Genomic DNA, 22,885 nt, shown 5'->3' on the forward strand with positions numbered 1-22,885 from the left:
CTAATGCAATTCAGTGTATCAGCTAACACTTTCATGTAACTCAAGAGACACTAACATACTTGTGAATATACTTACAGAAGCATAAATATGTATGGAAGGATTACTGTACTATATTTGTCTGCTACCATGAAACTGAGGAAAACAGGGTTTACTGAAATGATCTGCAGTGTGGCTGATGAAATAAAATTTTAAAAATTTACCTTCAGAGGGACTTCTTTTGATGCTGTACCCATAGTGGGCAATGTATTTTCAGTACACAAGTATATGGAGGTTCTACCAGTGAGTAAGCTATTTGGAGGTGAGATAAGATGGAGCAGACATAGTGATTACACAGTGCCTTGCCCACTGTGGGGAAACACTGTGGTTATTGTGCCTAGGATCTTGATAATAATGAAGACGAAGACAATGGTAGTGATGACAACAATGACAAATAGAAAGGTCAGATTTTCATTTATCCATCAAAGTTTTGATTAATAGTTTATAAGTCCTCTTATCTTCCAGCAGCAAACTTAACAGCCTTTATTTAATCAAGTGCACTTCCCATGTCATGGGCTATATGAAGGGAAGTAATTGTGCTTGTGTGTATGTGTTTCTAATAAGAACGACTTTACTCATAATTAGCTGTAAAGCAATCTGCTATAATACTGAGTGCAGTTTTTATTTAGTATGTGATATATTTAGTCTTGAATTGCAATTCTAATTCTGCCTTCTATTAGGCATGTGATGCTATACGTGTAACTTAATCTCTTCAAGCTTCATTTTATTATCTGAAATATAGCAATAGGGCATGTTTAAGAGTTATTAAGCTTTAAGGGAATTGAGATATGTTCAGGGCTCATAGAGCGCCTGGAACATGGTTATGTGCAATAAATCATGGTTGTTGGTATTATTACATTGTTGATACTGCTATGTTTATTTTATAGATTGTGACAATCCTTCTCTCCAAAGTCACATGATAGAAGGTGCATATAACTTGCCAATTTATCTTAGAACTTTTATGATGTCACTGAAGAATGTTTTGGGATAATTCCTTTAGATCAATCAAAAATCTCAATATATGGCACCTTATTAACTTTAGGCCACCACTTTTTCTTGAATGACATTATTGACACATATATTCTTTAAGACACTTTTGCAATTTTATTTCTTAATATGTTAACCAAGAGACCTTAAAATGATTCAGTGATTTAATCATAAATATATAATATATGCACATATGTGTAAATATGCATACAGATACATGGATACATTTATAAATATATGCAAAATGGATAGACTGTACTTGAAATAATTTGCTAAGACAAAAATCTGTCTGACTTCTCTCAAAATCTCAATTGATCCTTTACTTGCATGTTGTGCCCAGTATGTATGGACAGAGAATGGGAAAGGTCAGATCTTGAAAGAATGTTTCTGCGCCCTCTTGAGTTAGTATAACCTCTTATCATTAACTAGAATTTGGGTATCTCTCAAAATGTGGTGCTCAGCCTATCATCCATCAAAATCACTAGGAAGCCTAATAAAACTATAACTGCTTAAGATCCACCTTATCTAGAATTAGAGTCAGATTCTCTGACATTGGTGCCTAAGAATTTGCATTTTAATAAACTCCCAAGGGAGTTGCATACTTCCTTGGTTGAATGCATACTAAGGCTTAGGGAGCATTGATTTGTGTCTCAACTTCAGCCAAAGGGCCAAGGATTGATGTCCAGAGTTTGAAAAAGAGACGTTCTCAGTCATAGAACACCCAGGTGTGACTCACATGGCATTGAGGACTGAGTTTCAGGTTAGATGCCTCCTGGGGTTTATAAAGCCCAGGCAATATTTTTGTTAACTTTGTACAATTTGAGGTATTGTTGGATTCAGTTGAGCCAAAGTGGAATGAACTCATTCATGAAATCAAGGATTTCAAAAGCACCTTTCCTGAAAATACTCAGAAAATGTTACACTTAGTGTGATCCATTTGTTTATTCATTCATTTTTTATGAACATTTATTGCATAATTTTACTGTGTTAAAAGCTAAGAATATGAAGATTAATAATGGAGTCCATGTCTTTAAAGAGTTCATTGTCTACTGGGGTAGAAAAGCTTATATTTTTAGGAGTGTCCACTTTTCAGTAGATACCAAATTAGGACATTTAATCTTCTCAAGAAACCTATTTTATTATTTTCATTTTACAGGTTAAAAAAAGGAAAGGTTAGGTAACTTGTTCTGATCTCACATATAATAAGTGATAAAAACCACATCATCTTATCCATTTTATTCATCTTATACTGTCTCTTCAGAAAATAGAAAATCAACTTTTTTTTGTTTGTCTATTTTTGAGATGGAGTCTTGCTCTGATACCCAGGGTGGAGTGCAGTGGCACGATCTTGGCTCATTGCAACCTCTACCTCCTGGGCTCAAGCGATTCTCCTGCCTCAGCCTCCCGAGTAGCTGGGATTACAGGTGTACACCACCATGCCTGGCTAATTTTTGTATTTTTAGTAGAGATGGGGTTTTGCCATGTTGGCCAGGCTGGTCTGGAACTCCTGACCTCAAGTGATCTGCTGCCTCAGCCTCCCAAAGTGCTGGGATTACAGGTGTGAGCCACTGCGCCCAGCTTGAAAATTGAACATCAAACACACACATACATATTTTAAAAGGGATGTGCATTCTATTAGGAGCTTGAAATAAGCTATTAATTGTCACTGTTCAGCATGGTAGTTGAAACCAGCCTTCATCCCTGAAAGTAATTTTGTGACATGGGTCTTGCTTAAAGGACATCACTATAGATTGAAGCATTAGGTGTTTTCCTCATTTTACAGGCAGAGAAAATGAGCAATAGATGTTAATTTGAAATGATTTTTCTTTATAATCATGTAATTGTCTTATTCATTTATAACTTTTAAATCTTCTTGATGAGTGACTTTTATGTAATTGGTAAGGTAAGCAAGCCCAGATACATAAAAATAAATAGTATATATAACTTAAAATATCAACATGTGATGTTTGTTATTATGTACCTAGCAATTGATCAGAGACTGTACATCACAGGTGATTTTTAGATCTAGAAAAAGAAGAGCAGGAGTTAATGTGTACTCATGATTTTGCATTCAAAAGCAACTCTGAAATCAAGACATGGTTCACATTTTATCAATATGTCTATATCTCAAAACTAAATTTAGACATGGGAAATAAACACTGCAATTCCAGTACATGCTTCAGGTGTAGACTTGCCTAATAATTTTTCATAAAACATGTGTTCTGAGTCAACAGTGCTGATAAATGAGGGAGAATTATAAGGGGACAATTAAATACATGATCAGTAGATTAGAGTTAAAGATGGAAAAAAATACAGGAGAAAGACTATGGAAAAACCTAAAGATATGACAGAGGTGCATATTATTTCAAATAATATCAAAGTCTGAAAGTTAGGTACATTTTATATATAATCCCTAATTGTCATGTTATTCAAGAAAGTCAGATAAGTAACTTATACAATGTCATCAAAGTGAGATTGAAAGCCTAAAATCAAATTCCGGCCAATGGAATTGAAAAGCCCCTACTATTTTGGTATTGCCCACTTAGATTACCTGTTCAAATAGCTTCATTCGGCCTTCATAAAAAGGGAGAAAATTATAGTGCAGAGTCATGTTCCTAGCCTTGAATTTATACTTTTAAAGTGGCACAAATGGTGTCTATAATTAATTGTAAACCCACATGAATTATCTGACTGTTCCTTTTTAAACATTTAGTGTAAAATATTCTGAGGAGTAGTGTTGCCTCTATATGTTTCCAACATACCAATTATTTTATAACAGATACATGGGTCAAATATGCTCATTAAAAAATACTTTTTTTCTCTGTGATGATCATTTGAAAGACTTGTGATCTGATAACTAAGGAAGCAATTTTATTACTGAATATGCTGACAAGTGCAGAAAATTATAATCCTTCCAGCTCTACATTATATCAATTTCAAAAGATTTATTGAGGGCTATGTTGTTGTCCAAATTATGTAAAGTTGACCCATACTTTCCAAAATATAGTTGAAATAAATTCACTAAAACTAGGGGGAAAGTTCTCAAATTAAATTTATATTTTTCAGGTTAAGTCACCACAGTAACACATCACAGGCAACTAAGTAACCTCTGCAGGGTTATTAAAAAGAGTTGACCTAATATTAAATCTCTTATCTATACAATTTAAATCAGTTTCTCTCTTTAATTCTAACATACTGCTTTTCCTTCTAATGATGGAATTATAAAATATGTAACTGACATATTTAGAATAGAGAAATTTTCTAAATAAATTTCTATAACTGATTTCAAATCTAGGTTTCATCATTTCTGGTTTATCTAATGGGCCAAACTCAATAGGAAAAATATTGTAAGCCCGTGTGAATCAATACTCTTGATTTTGTTTTATGGTTGTTTATATAGCACCAATACTAACATTATCTTTTTCTGCCTTCTATCAGACAATTCTAATAGATACTTATTTTAAGGGTCAAATGATCATTTACTTAGTTGAAAACACGTTTAGGAAAGAGTGTGATGTTAGGGTAACAGTAGTTTTTTCCAAAAACCATTTACTGAGGTGCAGGTAAGTGGAAATTTAACAAGTTTTTAGATGTTTAATTAAAATTATTTTCCCACTTTTTACAGGTCTAGCATACTATTTATTTGAGCTTTTCAGATAGTTTATGCATCATAGCAAAGTGGTTAAATTTTATTAATTATTTTTCATCTTACATGATAGTTCAGGAGTGAGTGCTTTTTTTTTTTCCCTGTAAAGGGGCAGGTTTTAAATATTTCCAGCTTTATGAGCCTATAGTCTCTATCCTGACTACTCAATTCTACCTTGTAGACAGTACGTCAACAAATAGGTACATCTGTGTGCCCCAAATCTTGATTTATGTACACCACCATTTGAATTTCATGTAATTTCCATGTGTCATGAAATATACTTCATTTTAGTTTTTTAACTATTTAAAAATATAAAAACAAATTCTTACTCAGGGACAGCACAAAAACAGGCAGTGGGCTGTATTTGGCCAGTGGGTTGTAGTTTGCCAACCCCTATCCATTATCTTGAAGATATATGTAAAAAAGCCGTGGTGTTTACGTGCTTACTTTTTCCTGTATGTTTTTATAATTCAAAAATCAACCTCTTTTCCCGCTACATGGGAGAAGAAGAACATTTTCAATGAGAGCAATAACACCCCTGGCCGACCTCATGACTCCTAAAGACAGGACGAGCACAGTTGCAGGTGACTCGCGGCCTCCCATAATTTCTGAAGTTGTCTCCCCTTCTTGAGTCACACACAGTGGGTTTCATGCCTTCTCTTCCTTGTTCCCTCACCAATGCTATCCATGGTCTCCTGGAGAAACTTCCCTTAAAGGGAAAATCCAGAGAACTTTGAGAACTCCAGCTTCCTTTTCAGCCAGGTTAAACTTACACTCCTTATGCAGGAAATGACAATTTCTCACACAACCGGCAATGCAGGTTGGAGAGGTTGGCCCAGAGACAGCAACACAGGACTGACAATGTTGCCCCAGATCATCTGAAAATTAGTATTGATTGATTGCTGTGCCTATTGTTCAAGAAATTAAATTTTACTCTCACAACAAGTCTCAAGACTCCTAGATGAAATTAATTCCAAGGTTAACAAGGCGCTTGCTTGGCATCGTGCTCTGTCTCCTAGGCCTTTGATAAATTATTGTTTTTCACATGCTAACTAATGAGGCACAAAAATCAAAATCAATAGAGATATGCATGCTTGTATCAGTTTTATTTTGGTATCATTTTCAATAATGAAATACTCCAAGTGCTTATTTCAGAGTATTTTCTTTTCTCTTTATGATTTATCTACTTTGGAAAATTGAATATTATGGAGATTTATTATGGCACTGCATTGCTATTCCTTTGTTCTTTGGAGAAAATATACTCTTAATCTCAGGAAGTAATTAATTTTATTTTCTAGAGAAAGTAATTATCGAAGTGAACTAAAGGTTCTTTCTCATTTGTGTCACTCCTTATGCATTGAAGGATCATTAGATGAGATTGTTACAATATATGGGGATTTCTCCATTTATATGCTTTAGCTCTCTGCCTCCTACAACCACATAAAGTGTGACGTGTGTAGCAATATGTATTTTATATATATATATACACACACACAGTACAATATCCATAAAATGTATATGTGAAGCATATATAAATTTATATACTATGTATGTATGAATTATGTACCAATATTCATTCAATATACAGTATTTAGGAAATTCAGAGATATTCATGACTTTTCAATGTCACACAATGATCAGGATCCCAATCAAGTCATTTAGCTCTTTCCATGATACCATGTTGCTTCCTTGTAAAGAATGAAAGATACAGTTAAAATTAAGATTTGAAAAGAATATAGTCTCTTCACTTGATCTTTAAACATACACACACACACACAAACACACATATACATATATTTACACATATATGTGTGTGTACATATATATTTCTAATTTTAAAGTAGTGTTTTTAATTTACAGACGAGTTCCAAAGAGTGTACAGTGGGTTCCCACATATTCCACACCCATTGTTTCTCCCATTGTTAATATCTTACATTACCATGGTTCATGTGTCATGACTAATGAATCAATATTGATACATCATTATCAGCTTAAATCCATACTGTATTCCAGTGCCCTTAGTTTTTAATCCAATGTTCTTTTCCTGCTCCAGAGTCCCTTTCAGGATAGCATGTAAATTAATTACACTTAGTCATTGGGTTTCCTTACCCTTCTCTAGGATGTGACAGTTTCTCAGACTTTCCTTATTTTGGATGACCGTTGGAGCTTTGAGGAGTACTGGTATGGTATTTTGTAAACTGTCTCTCAATTTGGGTTTCTCTAGTGGTTTCTCATGATTAGAGTGGAGTTATGGGTTTTGAGGAGGAAGATGGCAGAGGTAAAAGTGCCTCTGGTCTCATCACATTTTACCAAGGATACATACTGCCAGTGTAATTTACTACAGTCGATCGCCTGTTGGGGGTGATGTTTGCCAGGTTTCTTGTCCGTTTGGGGTGCCAGAACAGAATACTATACACTGGGTAGCTTATAAACAACAAAAAGTTATTTTTCACCGTTCTGGAAACTGAGAAGTCCAAGAGCGGGGTGACAGCATGGTTATGATCTGGTAAAGACACTCTTCCTGGTTGCAGACTGTTGACTACTTGCTGTGTCGGCAGCCTGGCTGAAGGGGTGGAAGAGCTCTCTTGGGATTATTTTATAAGAGTACTAGTCCCATGCACCTCTCAATCACCTTGAGGAGGTCCCACCTCTTAGTACCATCACCTTGGAGGTTAGGATCCCAACATAAGAATTTTAAGGGGGCACAAACGTTCAGACCATAACACCAGGTTCCTCCAATGTATAGTTACTTCCCTCCTAGCTTTCCACACTGTACTTTTTAGGAAGAAGTCACTGTGTGTAGCCCACATAAGAGGGGTGGAGATTGAAATTTCACCTCCTAGACAGGAAGCTTCACTTGATTTTATTTCCATGAACTTATTATCCAAGGATGTTGCTTCTGCTGAATCATGCTGGTATAAAAATCTTGTCCTAGATGTGTGTGTTCATATGAATTGAACAACTGTCCTACAGTTAACTTTTGATGTGTACTTACCTACTTACGTATACATTTTTTCTTTTCTTCATGGGATAAACAGTATAATAAATGCCTTTGGATTAAAGATAAGAAATAAGGCCATTGAATTAAATAACTAAACTAGAAGAGTTTATTTACTGGGCTTGGCTTCAAATTCGTTTTAATAGTCAATTCCCAGAGTTCTTTCAATTCCAGGGAGAGGTGGAATGGGATTTTACACATCTTTTTTTTTCTTTTAAGAATATGAAGAATTTTGTGATAAAAGAAAAGAAAATAGAAAAGCGATGCAATTTTTTTATGGGTAGTATTTTTAACATACTTCACATACTTGCTAAACATGCTATTTATTATACCCAAAACAATGAATGAAAGCATGACATCTTACTATCAACAAAAAATAATATTTAGATATATTTTTGGGGGATTCAATGATGGAAATGGCCAGAGTAGCAACATTGGAGTTCGATTTTGAGAATTAAAATGACTATGCACCCAAACATGTGCTATTTAAAAATAAATGTGGGAAGCAGATATATCTTCCCACAATATAATTATATTCTATGTTTATTTATCACATCTTAACAGAAATATTTTGGGGGAGATTAAATGGAAACAAATTGATAGCAGATATAAAATAAGAAGATTATATACTAGAATCTATATATTTGTTGAGATATTTTCAAATATATATTTATATTTTGAATGGACAATCTTCCAGCAACCTGAGTTTGAATTATCGTCTGATACCTAGCCATCTTTCATGTATTGGGCAATGCTTTTTTCATGGAAGTTTATATATTGGGCAACATTTTCTTACTCACTACACATGTCTCCAAAACATGAGTTAAATATTATGGAGTAAGTCTGAAAAAAAAAGTTATTTTCTTTTTCTAGCAATTCAGACCATTCTATCAATCAAGTGGACATATAACTATTTAATGCAAAATAAAAATCTAAAGAATAAAATTCCAAGCTTTATAATTTTTATTCTTATTCCTCTATTCTTTAGAGTTTAAGAAATATATTCTTAATAAATTTACACACCTCTATAGCATTTCTGCTTGACACAAAATACATATTTTATGGATAATACAGTACACTGTATATACATATATGAAATGTTATGCAACTGTGAAATATATAGGTGACCCTGTTGTCAAGGGAATCCAGAAAAATTATTTTTCAATTGCACATACCAATTTATGCCAAAATATATTAAAGGGAATTAAGTAACACATGACTTAATGTTTGTGTAGACAAGTAAATAAAATAAAATCATAGAAGTGATGCTGTAAGAAATATTGGGACTTAAAGAAGTTTGGAGGTTTTGCAATGATGTTGAAATGTATAGAACCCATAGTATTTTACTAAGAAGATTATCTGGATTTTATTTTTTTTTTTTGAGAGACAACAAAAACTGTTCTATGATGTTGGCTTCTATTTAACTCATAAAACTTCTATTGAAAGCCTAGGACTCTGTTCTACATGTTGGGACCACCAAGATGAGTGAGATTTGAAGCCTGTCCTCTGGGAATTCTGTGTTATAAATTTCATTATGACAGTTTGTAGTTACTCAATAAATTTTTCTTGCATTTTCACCAAAATAGACTTACTGCATTTTTATTGCACAGATTATCATGTTATGAAATATTGTAAGTCTTTTGAAAAATTTCTGAGCCACTTTGACAGTCTCCTGTTGGAACACAAACTTATTCATTAGATTAACTCAACAAACACCTAAAATTTTATTTAAAAAGTGAATGCTCATGTCTACAGTCCTGAGCTAGGAATTAGAGGACGCCAAAAGGCATAAAATACAGCCCATTTTTTCAAGGAACTCTCTATCAAATTAGGTACAAGCAAGATATTTATCTGAGAGTATCATCTTCTGGGCTCCAAGTCCAAGCTAGTAACTTTCATTTAATTATTTCATAAGCAGTTTTTATTCACTCATAAAGCCACAAATTTAGTTGTACTTTTGAGTAGCATCTGGAAACAGTAATACGTACAACAATAACTATTATTATAATTTATAAGTAAAATTCAGGTAATGGAGCATAATATAATTAGAAAGAATATCAACTCTGGAGTCAGACAGACCTGAGTTTGATATAGGTCTGTATCATTTATTAGCTGTGACCATGACCTAGTTTCTTAAACTTGCTGAGACTTAGTTTTGTAATTGCAGCAGGTAGATAAATTCTTTCAGTGTGGCTTGGAGGATTTAATATAAAACAGAGCTCTTTGAACATGCCTGGCAGAGCATAGGTATGGAAAACTACTAGGTATTCATCAGTGTTAGAATAATAAGACTTGGGCAATGGTTTACTGTTTTTAAAATGAATTGACCTTCATTATCCTATTTAAACCTCACACCAAATTTATCAATTCACTCATTCAGATAAAGAAGCCAGGAATCCCAGTGACCAATGGAAATTTGACACATCAGGATTTAAATCCATGTTTTCTAGGTCTAGGACCTGCCCTTTCCCTAAATGATTAGGAATTGTGAGAATTTGATTTAGCTTTGTTCACACCAAAACCTACCTGCCTGGTTTTGGACTAGATATATAACTTCCTCATCTATGCATAGGGTGTTGTACTAATCCATGTTCACAGTTCTTTCTAGTTCTGTGTATACATACATTGAGAGGCAGCATAGTGTAGTTGTTAAAAGCATGGGTGTTGGGCATAAACTCTTGGGTTCAAATCTTGACTCTGCCATTTGTTGGCTCTGTAACTTTGGGAGAGTTACCAGATCACTTTAACTCTCATTTTATTCATCACTATGGGTTAATAAATAGTACAACTTCAGGGCATTTTGATAAGGAATAAATGAATTAAACTATGCAAAGTACTTAGAATGAAATCTGCTATAGAGTAAGCATTATGTAAGTATTTGCTCTAATTATCACCCTAAAATTGTAACAGCAAGTTCAATGACTTCAAGTGCACTATTTTAATGCTTCAAGTCATACAGTAGATTTGTTTAAACAATTATGTGGAAGCTTCCACAACCTAGCTGAGCTCATGGGCCCAATTTTATTGCCACCCTTGTGTGACAGATGCAACATGCTAGCTCTGTTCCAAAGAACAGTTACTGGTAGACATGGTGCCACATATACCTGGAAGCAGTGGTTACTTGTCCAGTAATATGTACATATGTGTATGTATGTATCAATATATAGTCCACACCGAGCTTTCTTCTGGTAACCAAACTGACCTCATGAATCCATTTTTCTAAATTTTTGAAGTTGATTAGAATCCTTGTCAGTCTGACTACAGGGACCAATGGTTCTAATGTAGACATTTGCCGAAGCATCAAAAACTATAGCAAAAACTTCTTAGCAGAAGAAATATTTAAGCATTTACATTCTAAGCATATGGTGTGCACTTAAAATCATTTTGATGAGATGGATTATTTAAAATATTCTACTACATTCTGTTTATAAATAAACCTGTTTAAAAATTATTTCAAGAATAAAAAACATTCATTAAAATCTTTAAAACATATCACATTAATATTAGACCTCACTGAAAAGTAATTCCAATAATTGAATTTAAAAATATGGGCACAAATAAGACAATGGAGCCAACATAAAGTTACAGGTAAATATTTGGAAAATTGCTTAAAAGTGTAAAAGATTTAATTTTCATATCATGAACTTTCAGAACATATTGAAAAATATTCATGCCCAAATTGTTGTTAAATATCGCGATGTTTACTAATTTAAGTACAAAGTTTGTTTATAGTTTCCATTCTTTTATTTTTGTTTTGTAAGAATTATTTCTTAATTTATCTTCAGAGTTTTTGGACTGGGCATAGTAGCTCACATCTGTAATCCCAGCACTTTGGGAGGCTGAGGCGGGAGGATTGCTTGAACCCATGAGTTTGAGACCACACTGGGCAATATAGAGAGACCTCATCTCTACCAAAATTTTTTTTAAAAAATTAGCTGGGCATGGTGGTATATGCTTGTAGTCCCAACTACTGGGGAGACTGAGGTGGGAGGATCACTTGAGCCCAGGAGGTTGAGGCTGCTGTGAGCTGTGATTGCATCATCATATTCTTAGCCTGGGTGAGGGTGAGACCTTGTCTAAAACAAGACAAAACAAAAAAGAATTTTAGAAGAGATACAGAAACAGCTGACATTGTTCTAAGAAACTACTAGCACAGTGCAAAAGAAATATGCTTTCATTCCATTTTTTTCTTCTGTATTCACTCTTTCTTTTTTGCTAGGTGGCATGCATGCAGTGGTTTCATGGAGACCATACAATGCTTGAGATGATTGAGAAAAAGCGTTGCTTGTGCAAGGAAATAAAGGCTAGACAGAAAACGGAAAAGGGCCTTTGCAAACAGGATAGCATGCCTATCTTGCCCAGCTGGAAGAAGAATGCAGGTGCCAAGAAGTACAGCCCTCCACCGTATTCTAAACAGCAAACGGTATTCTGGGATACTGCCATATGAGTGTGTGCAGGATGGTGTGAGCTCCACATTTCTTAATATGAAGAGGGAGGTCGACTCGGTCATATGATAATGAACTGTTACATATCTTTTCTGTGGGAGTGGAATGCCACGGGAAACTGTGCCTATTCGTGGCAAGTTCAAGATAAAATGCATATGTCCTTGCAATGAAGGCACACTTATTTATCCCGGATTATTTTGAATCCAGAAGATATTAAAATGTAAATATTTTACTAGTTTATGGGTGACATCTGAAATAATACACATTATACGTATATAAATTACAGAAATATCAAGAGTTTACTATATGATATAATTTCAGTATTAACTGGTTATCTCTTTTATATGTAATCCCTTGATGCCTTTTATTATTAATTTTTGCATTTAAAATGTTTTTTTTCCCTTGCCCACATTTGGTTTCTGTACAAGAGCTCACAACTATAAATCATGTTCAATCACATAATATATGATCTGGTGCTAGTAACGTAGAAGTTGAATATCATATTTGTTAAGAGCATCTGTGCTTTTTAAGTTTCAAGGGTTTGACAGGAAATGAATGCAAACGTGATGCTTAATTTGGATGTCCAAGTTACATTGACAACAATATTTTTGCTACATTGGCTTTATAAGAATTTCTCTTTAGTATCCTCTGGCAATGGTTAGGCTAACCATTAGTCTGATTTAGTAATAACTAAGCAATGGTTAGTCAGACTCCAGAGAAAGTTACTAGGATATATTGGACATCCCAGCAGAAAACATTTCCTTCAGAAATGACTTTAGGGACATGTGTCCTTGCATCATTGATCTGATTGGAGGAGACCAGGGTTCACTGTGACAATGGAAGGAACAAGGAATTAATAGCTCAAGAGCATGACTGCTTTCAAGAAAGTGGGACCAGTGGCATTGTAGCCACCATAATCACTATATTTAAGTAACTTTTCATGTGTATGCTTGTTTCCCCAAGAAAATGAGAAATAAACATTCAACTAGACCAGTTTACATATTTTAATACACTAAATGCCAATCTTTCTAAAAGTTTAGATCCATTAATAAACTATGTATTTCTTGTTAATTTTTTCAAACTGGTTATCACCACATTTCTGGGTCATAATCTTCTGTATGTGATCATCACACCCATTCTTACTGATTATGACACCATGACCAAAGAATTATGATCATGTTTCATTTTATTTTGTTTCAAGAAAGAGACAGGAAATGCAGGGGATGAGGGATGGGGTGGATTCAATTTTATGTGGTGGTGAAATTTAAGTTAAAAAAATCATATATATCTTTTAAGAAGAACTTGTTAGTTGAATATAAATATTGCCACGAATGAATAAAAAAGAAACTATCGCATATATTTTGTATATTTAAATTACTATTTATGCCTCCTAAAATTGATAGTATGTGGTTCTTTGTTAACAATCAATTTAGTATTATATTTCTGAGAGAAAAGATGTGTTTTTGAAGTTATTGTTATAGCAGTTTTTCTTGTAAGGGTATTGACAGCAATAGTTCAGTGCTGCTCAATAAAACCAAATATAACAGGAGTTAGAGAATTTTTGTAATCTATATTGCTACAAACCTAGTAATGCTTTATCAGTAATAGTTTCTTTCAAAAGCCTCTTCAATGTTATAACATGATTTTCTAATGTTTTATAATTAATGTGTATTTTGATGTCCAATTCAAATTCTGAAAAAATAAGGAAAAAGGTAAGTGGGAGCAGTGTATGGTTGGTGTGTCTGTGAGTGTGCGTGCGTGTGTATGTGTGTGTGTGTGAGTGTGTGTGTACATGAACGAATACTCAGTGGGAGAACTGTATACATAAAATGCTTACTGAAGTTGCAGGTTCTGCTTGTATAATTCAGGTGGTAGAAAACCGGGATCACAAATACAGGAAATTATGAAGGGATCTTAAGTAGCTTAAATAAAACCCACCAGCATGTTTCACCAGCTATAGATTATGTTTCAAACCAAATAATCTATGAAGCACAAATCTAAGGGTGATGAAAATGTGTTTAGATAAAATCAGAATGGAAATAAAATGTGTTTATGACCCAAGTTGTTATCCTTATTTAAGTTATTATGACCACATATACTCAAGCCTATCAGTCAGACACAAGATACTAATTCTCAGCATGTCTATGATACGTATATATTCAGGCTCAGTATGGTGATGATTAACCCTCCCTTAAAATTTATATTTAGGGAACATCTTTCTGTGGGGAGATGCAAGTGTGTTTTTCAGATGCGTATCTTTCCCATATCACTCTGATTTAGGCAGAAAGTTTATTTAATGTTGGCCATTTGTCAAGAAGGAAACAAAAGTACTAAAATGATCTGTGTTGGATTAAACCATTCCCGTTTGTTCTATCAAACTTATGCTAGGGCCAGGTTTCATGCACTCCTTTTTCAAATGCATTATTTTCTGAGGCGGTAACTTGTTTGAAAATTTGACCTTAGGCAACCATTTTCATTTATTTCCGCAAATCTCTACTTAAGTGGAAAGTGACTGAAAGATCTGGAAAAGTGGCTTCACTGAGATTTGACTCAAGAACTGTTATTCTGTGCCTATACGATTGTCCATTGTGGCAATAATCATTCCATGATCAATTTCCTTTTTGTGTAGTGTTTCTCTAAATGGAGAAAAGGAGATCATTAGTATGTAAAGAAAAATAAGCTGACTCTCTGAAAGTAATCAACTGGGACACTTCAATATATTAATTTGGTCAGAATATAGCCTACAGATAGCCAGAACACTATGCCATGATAAAGCTCATATTTCTAGCAGTGCCAAAGAACAAATCATATCATGGCCTGGTTATCAGGTTGAAAGAGCTCATACTTATGAAAAATGGTCCTTTCACAGCAAATTTCATAGAAACAGAATTTTATTGGATGTCACAAGATGCTTTTATATGTGAAACACTCCTTAGCAGAGAAGATATAAATTTCTTTAGAATTGATGAAAAAAAAATATAAAAATCTGCATTTATTTCAATCGCAGAAGCCAGCATCCTCTGAGGTATAAGAGTAGTCTATTACATAAACACCACCCACATCTCTCCCATGTTTATGCTACTGAAGCAAGCTTGGCGCCAAATGTGATGGATTTGTGTAACTGAAAGTTAATACTCACCCATGTAAAATAATTAGAAAAGTAAAACAAAACGTCCGGAGATTTAAATTTGTAGTTTTAAAGTATTATATATTCAAATACATGCCAATTGTGTGGAGACAACTAGATACAACTTTACTTTCCAAACTAGTGACAAAATTTTCTTTGAATGCTTCTAGAGAATAAAAGAATGTTTTTATTACTACATTTTGTTGGTAGGTCTTGCCTATACATGGAATTTAGTTTGATTCTTTTGAGCAAATCTAGTGACTACGTCAATAAAACTAAAGCCATTGGGTTATTATTTTAACTAATTAAATAAGACATCAACACAATGCACGTACAAATGCAATTTTAATATCACTTCCATGTTAAGACAAGTCAGCTTCCTAAAGTAGAAAAGAGCTTGTAAAATAACTACACTCACATGTGAAATTAAGAAACAATTCCTACGATTTAAGCAGTAAGTTATCCGAGATGAGAGGGAATTCACACTTGCAAAGAAATAGAAGTAGAATAGATAGCAATTCACAATTCATTGTGTCCCAAACTTAAGTGGAAATAAAAGAAAAATGGTACCTATAGCATTTAACATTATGTCACTACATCTTCCATGTATACAAAATAGACAGCTAATTGTAGAATGTGGACCATTTGTTACTAATCTGTTATTTAACAGTTGATTATTGAGCAAACTTATGTATCAGGCATTTAAAAATTCTAAAGCACTTGGTGTTAAACATTGAAAAAGATGTTGTCCCACCCTTCAAGGAGCTTAATTATGCAATCATCAATATTTTCAAAATAAAGCCAATTGTTTTTAAGAAGATATACAATTGTGTTTACATATGGCATTCTCTTTTTTTTCAGATCAAGTGTATAGTCAAGGTAAAATTCTAAACATACTAAACTTAATGTCTAAGTATAGAATATGTTTATGTGTAAGCCTCGATGTGTGCATATATAATATGTACTGCTGTCTATGTAAATCATTAAAAGGGTAACACATTTTGCCATGTTGGACTTGAACATTGTGACTTGGGGTTTGGATGATTTAAAACTCTTTGATATTTGGGTCAATTACATTGCAGCAAAATGTGTGTAATATGGAAAAAATGTCTTATTATATTTCCCTTTAAATATTATGAAGTTTCAAATTTAAGGGGAATTTTTTTAAAGAAATGCTGTTGGATTTGTCTCAACCAAATGTGAAAATTCTTTTGAAGTGTTCAATTGTTCCCAAATATAACTGGGTTTGCCCACCCTAAAAGCATCTACATTTACACATGTATACACCCACGTACAGTATACATACTGTATATAATATATATGAAAATGTTTAGTATGCACTTCTTTTGATTGGAACTCCTTAACATTTATAGTGTAGCAACTTGTGTAAAGTGCACTGTGATTATAAAAAACAAAGCACAGTAAAGTCACAGGTCTTGTTATCTTGCACTAAAAATGTGTTTACGTATTTAGCAGTTGTATGTTTACTTTCTTGCTCTTTCAGACATTGAAACAAATAGCTATGAGAAGATGATATAAAAATAATATGTTTTTTAGTGGATAACGGCACTACATTTTTAAAAGACAGGGTTTTTAAAGAAAACCATTTAACATCCATTCCAATATAACATGTTTACCATATCTAAAAATTTGAATGTCATATTGCATTTTTCATAATTCATTAGAAATGTCAGGTATGTGCCTGAAAATTTGTGCAAATAAGCATTAGATAACAGATTTCTCTACTCATGTGTTATTAGCCATTTCTATATATATAATAATATAAACACTGATGTTTTAATGTCTCTTAATTTTTGTACTTGATTTTTTTAGGTAACATGTAATTATAAATGTACTTTGATACTACTGAAGTAACCAGATGTTGTTTGAAAATAAATTGTTTTCTTTAGTGCATTGACAATATTTTACAATACTTTTTGTGATTATTTATTTGTGCTCCCGTGTAATTATAATAAAAGCAATAGTTTAAATTAGTTGACTTTGTCGTTACTGGTATTTATTTATCAAGAAACAAAATAAGAACTTTTTCAAAGAAAAATACAACATGTTTCAATTTCTGCAGTTGACCATGAGATTGCATGTATTGTAGAAGACTGATGCTGGTGAGTATTGAGGGTCTAGACTTTCTAATTTGTTCTGTGACCCCCCAGTTGCCCTTAAGCACTGCTTGGATTCTCCCTCAAGGTGATCCATTAAGTAAGAGGAACATTGACACTTCTCTTTCTTCCATATGTACCTAATTCCAGTGAAATGACTCAGAGTGTATCTAAGGTGTGCTGGTGGCATGAAAGAGAAAATTCTGGCAATCCTAGACCTGTGTATGTAGACAAGGTATTTATTCGAGGGGTGCTACTTAGCACATTCATTTATTCAGTCATACTTTTAGAGTTAACCTGGCTTAAATAAGGAGCAAGTCAGTATGTACAGTGTTGCTAGGATATCAATATCTAAAATGTCATCGAGCATGGTAAATATATGACAAGATTCTGGAGCTCAGTCAGTTTACAAAAAATGCCTGTAAAATAATGTAGAGACTTCTAATAGTTTCTAATGGCTACTTCATCAACCGCTTACATACTCTCTTTTATATCCAATCTCAACATAATTAATTATAACGTCATAATTTCTCACCAATTATTTCCATGTTCATTTCATAAAAAGAAAGAAATTTATTATCACTGTTTTGTCCCACCCTTACAGCTACTCAAATGCTCAGTGTGCTACTCTACCTTTTGTTTGAACAAAAACTAACCTATCACCACCCCACCACCATCAACAGTCCAACCTTTCATCCATCTCAGCCCATGAAAAAAAAGCTCCCCAATATTTGAAATTATTGGTTTCTTCCATTCTCCCAACCGCCATTACAACTCATTTTTTCCATCTCTGTGATCTCAGATTCTAATTAAATTATGTTGACACAATGATGTGAATGACTGATAAAACAGTGTTCATCCTATAGTGATTTGTATTTGAGAAGATTCTTACTAACGTGCATGAGTGAATATTAGAATGTCGGGCAATGTAACAAACCAGGAGATCGGAAGAAAATAACTTTAGAGAAAATTTTGCATAATATCATCTCACCTCATGTCTTGTAGAGTGGTGGTTCTCTCAAACCTTGCTGTGCAAAAAAAAAAAAAAAAAAAAAAATCACTTAGTTCTTAAAAACTCCCAATGTCCAGAAGGCTGCCTAGAGCAGTACACAGGTGCTGGCAGTTTTAAAAAAATCTAGATCAGTCCAATATGGAATCAAATTTGAGTATTAAAGCAAACTTCTCAAACTTGAATGTACTTCTCAAACTTGAATGTACATGCTTATCACCTGAGGATCTTGTTGGCATACAGATTCTGATTTAGAAGAGTTTGAGAGTTGGAATCTGAAGCAAGATCTCAGGAGATGCTGATGCTGCCTGTCCATAGATCACCCTTTGAGCAGCAACTCCTTGGCAACTCGCTTCTCTGCCTGTACTTAGGGAGCCTTTGGTAGCCATTGCCTAGAGCACTGCCACTCAGAGCCTACTTCAGAGACCAACAGCACAGCATTATCTTGGGACTTGGTAGAATGAAAAACCTTCACCTTTATGCCAGATAGAACTTTAGGGCTGAGGCTCAGGGATCCTGTTTCAGCAAGCCATACAGGTGATTCTTATGCCCAGCAAAGTTTGAGATGCATTGTCTTAGACCAATGTGGCTTTCAGTCATGGCAACACATTACATTCTTGGGAGATTTTTATTTAATGCCAATATCTGGGCCCCTCTCTCAGAGATTATGATTTTATTAGTCTGGGGTTAGGGCTAGACAACTTTTTCTTCTTTTTCTCCTCCACCTTTTTCTCTTCTTTCTTTCTCAGAACCCCCTAGGGGATTAGAATATGAAGTTGGTACTGAGAAAGCTATATTAGAGAATCAACTCTGTCCCATACATTGGAAATTGCATCATTTCCCCCAGAAATAACATTTCATCCACAGGGCCAAACTCAAGAATGCACCACCTCATAACCCTCCTCATCAAAATGACTTTCAGGTACTTCAGGGTAAAGAGTGGTGTGAAAAAAAAGTCCCAGCTTTTGGTTAAATCAACTCCTTGTGATTGGTACCCATCTCCCATTTTAGGAGGCCAATATTTTTCATGAGATCAGGCTTATATTAAAATTATTCTACATATTGCTTAGAAATTAGTGTCAAGGGCTCTGAATTGTTGATAATAGTATTAGGATTGTGTCATGTTTTTCCCCAGTTGGAATTAATGTACACCCCTCAAACACCCTCCCCCACTACCTTGATACACAGTATTGTGCTCGGGTTTTCATTACAATGCCATCTGTCTTATAATAGTTATTTCTTTGGGAATTTGTCTTCTCTACTTACATGGTGAGTTCCAGAAAGAGAAGCTACATTTATTTGCTATAAATCTTGTATTCTACAAAGTGCCTGGACAATTGCTCTGCACTTAAAACTATTAGAAAATGTTCATTTATTTAATTTTTGTATTTATTCAACAAATACTAACTGAAGTTCACCTGTATACCAAGCACTGTTCTGGGCATAAAAGGTCAAACTCAGTATACCGGTAAAGCTTTGATTCTAGTTGATTTATATATTCTTTTGAGGTTATATTTTCTGCTCTTCTCTCTCATTATATGAAACAAATATTGGGTGAGATCCTGCGACACTTTATACACCAGAATTGTTATATATACATGTGAGTATTATTTAGGAAGTTTTATATCTATATATTTATTTAAACACCGTTTTTTATCCAAATAAAGCAATTGTAATTAATGTGCAAATATAGCAAGGTGACATACATTAGAAATGTGTGAGAATTTTAACGAGAATGAAACACAAGTTAGAGCATGAGATAAAATCAATCAGGAATAATTTTAGTTCACAAAATGCATACAATGATACCCTAAGTGTCACTACTTATGGGTTTATAATTCATTATAATAGTAAGACTAATAATAACAATAGTAAGACCGCTACAAGTTATTTCTTACTTTATGCAAAACACTGAACTAAGTTTTTAAGACATCTTTTCAAATTCTTACCTCAACCCTATGAATATGTTCATTTTCTGGGTAAAGACGCTAAGGTTTAGAAAACTTTCCCAAACTAATACACAATAGTAATTGATTGTGGAAATTCAAACCAGGCTTATCTGAATCAAAAACCAAACCAATGTAACATAGGCTCTCATTTAAATTAATTTTTATTAGTTTGCTATTCATCATATACAGATACTCAAAGACATTTTAATCACTATGCAGTTCCATGTAGCCTGAATGGAAGTGACCCATCTAACTTAGGTATATATACTCGTCACTAAAAAAGCAATATTTTTCTCTACAATACAATGAACTTCATAGGTACTACAGATCAGTGTAGGGGACTTTATGCTTGCTAAAATCTTAGTCCTTAATAATTTCTTATCGATCTTCTAGCTGGTTTCAATGAAGAACAAATCAGTTTGCTAGGGTGAAATAGTAAGCTGGCTTTTAAATTGATTCTGCTTGTTGATTTTCCTTAGGGTAACTATTGCTGCCTTCTGGAGGTATTTGGTTTTAAAGAATGCATTAATCTAAATTTTTTTGTCTTTCTTTGTGAATATACCATATGATATCACATTTATTAAGGAAAGGGAAAAAAGAAAGAGAGAGACTTGGTAGTAAGTTAAAATGTCCCATCCCACTGGGCACTTGTGCCTCAATGCTCTAGCGATATTTTCTCACAAGGGTCCTTGAAAGGTGTTACTCATAACACTTCAATATAAAAAAAATCCACACTTTTTTATTTTAATAGTTAAGAATTTTTTACATAAATATAAAGCTAACATATTAAACTACTTTATTTCATTCACTGAATAAATATTTCTTGAATACTTGTTGTAATACCAGCCATGGTGATCAGTGATCAGGCTATGGTCATGAATAAAAGACGGCAACCTCACTTATCTTTGAGCTTATATAATGGACATAATTATTTATATCAATGTTGAAGTTGGTAGCATCAACTTAACCCAACCTTCACCTTAAGGAATATAAGGTATGATGTTCAAGTGCTACTCAGATGTGGCAAAACTCATAAGTATTCAAACGGCTGCAAGGAGCCTGCTCTGAGACTAGAAGATTATACGCTGCTAGTAGAGGCATTATTTTGCCCATTCTCCTCACTCCCTTGGGGTTTGACACCTGTTTGTCAGAGGTTACACATACAGACTTACTGCTTCCTTGGTAAACATATGCTTTTCCTTTACAATAGGAAGAACTATGAAGAAAATGACACAGAGGCCTGAAACTACTTTAGAGTTCATTAGATAGCCATGACTGTAATTCTCTCAAAATGGTCTGCTTGCCTGAGGATCCTCTAGACTTTTTCTGAGACTAGAATTCACATGTTTGTTCTACTCTAAAATTTTCTTGACTTCTTATAGCCTTCAAACGCCAATTACATTGTCCAAGTTCCAAACCATCCCGCTGTTGTTTACTGAAACCTATCAACCCAGTATCTTACATATAAGTCCCTAGAAACCCCTGCCTTCTCCCAGACTCCAGGATCACTCTTCAAAGGTCTCAAATTCAAATGACTGTATGCAAGAGAGGCAAGTTTCTGTCATCAAATATTGCAACAGGCAATAAGCAAGGTAGAGACTGAAAAACTGGAAGATGAGGAGAGGGTAGCCTGCAATACAAACTTCAACATGAGGGTATGAAGTTTGCCAGGGAAAGACACAAGGGTAGGGATGTTATGAAGCTAAAAAATAAGATTAAGATTATCTAGTTCTGGAAAACGTAATTCATATCAAATATTGTTGGGTGGAATCTTTGAAAGAAGTTTACATCATTTTTATTTGAATGTGTAGACTCTTTTCAAATAAATATATGGATTTTGTAAAATACACCACTGAAGAACTTCATCAGAGTGGTTTGGAAAGGAAAGTAAGACAAGTCAAGACATAAAAATGAAGAAAAATTAGTACAAAGAAATAGTAAGGCCAAAAATTGATTGGCCACCTTATTTTCTGATGACTTCTCATAGTTTTTTCTTTCTGCTTTATCAATGCATCATTCACTAGATCTAAGAAGGTGAGATGGGATACAAACAATGAATAGTCAACTATGCAAATACTTGAGGGAATATTTTAGATATCTGGGGAATTGTAAAGTTTCTGAGATAAAGTACACTTGATGTGTTGGGGAACCATACAGGTCATCACAAAGATGAGGTCAGGGAGAGAGGCAGGGGCCAGATTATGTAGGCACTGTGGAGTTTATATACAGGCACTGTGGAAAACATTTTACTTATCTATAAAAACCAAAGCCATAGGTGAAGTTTAAGAGTTTATGGATCTACTAAAGAGGATATTCATTACCCCTCCCTTCACTGATCAACACATTTATTAATAACTGTGGGAAGAAGACCAAGAATCACCAAGCACTTGATGAAAACTAACAGTATGAATAAAAGGAAATTAAATAAAATAGGTAAGTAAAGGAAAAGATGTTTAATAAATTACAGTTAGATTGATTGCCAGAAGTGGGTTGAATGTGAAACTAATGAAGCTTAAATTTAATGGTCACACACATGTTAAAACTACTCTAAGATGAGGGGAGAGACGCTAC

General features: G+C 34.0%; 1 protein-coding gene across 4 annotated transcripts in view; it reads left to right on the forward strand.

The window, feature by feature from the left end:
* NYAP2 (neuronal tyrosine-phosphorylated phosphoinositide-3-kinase adaptor 2) overlaps positions 1 to 22,885 on the forward strand; it is a 333,066-nt gene that overhangs the window by 287,863 nt on the left and 22,318 nt on the right. For 2 of the 4 annotated variants that reach the window (XM_054679435.2, XM_526047.8), the window contains exon 8: positions 11,887 to 13,193. The exons of 1 other annotated variant lie outside the window; for it this stretch is intronic. In XM_054679435.2, coding sequence (XP_054535410.1) covers positions 11,887 to 12,114 — 228 coding nt within the window. In that variant the 3' untranslated portion in view covers positions 12,115 to 13,193. Of the gene's footprint in view, positions 13,194 to 22,885 lie in introns of those variants that run through there. One more of the 4 variants, XM_054679436.2, reaches the window with a different exon arrangement.

Source organism: Pan troglodytes, chromosome 13 (assembly GCF_028858775.2).
Source record: "Pan troglodytes isolate AG18354 chromosome 13, NHGRI_mPanTro3-v2.0_pri, whole genome shotgun sequence".
Classification (NCBI taxonomy): Eukaryota; Metazoa; Chordata; class Mammalia; order Primates; family Hominidae; genus Pan; species Pan troglodytes.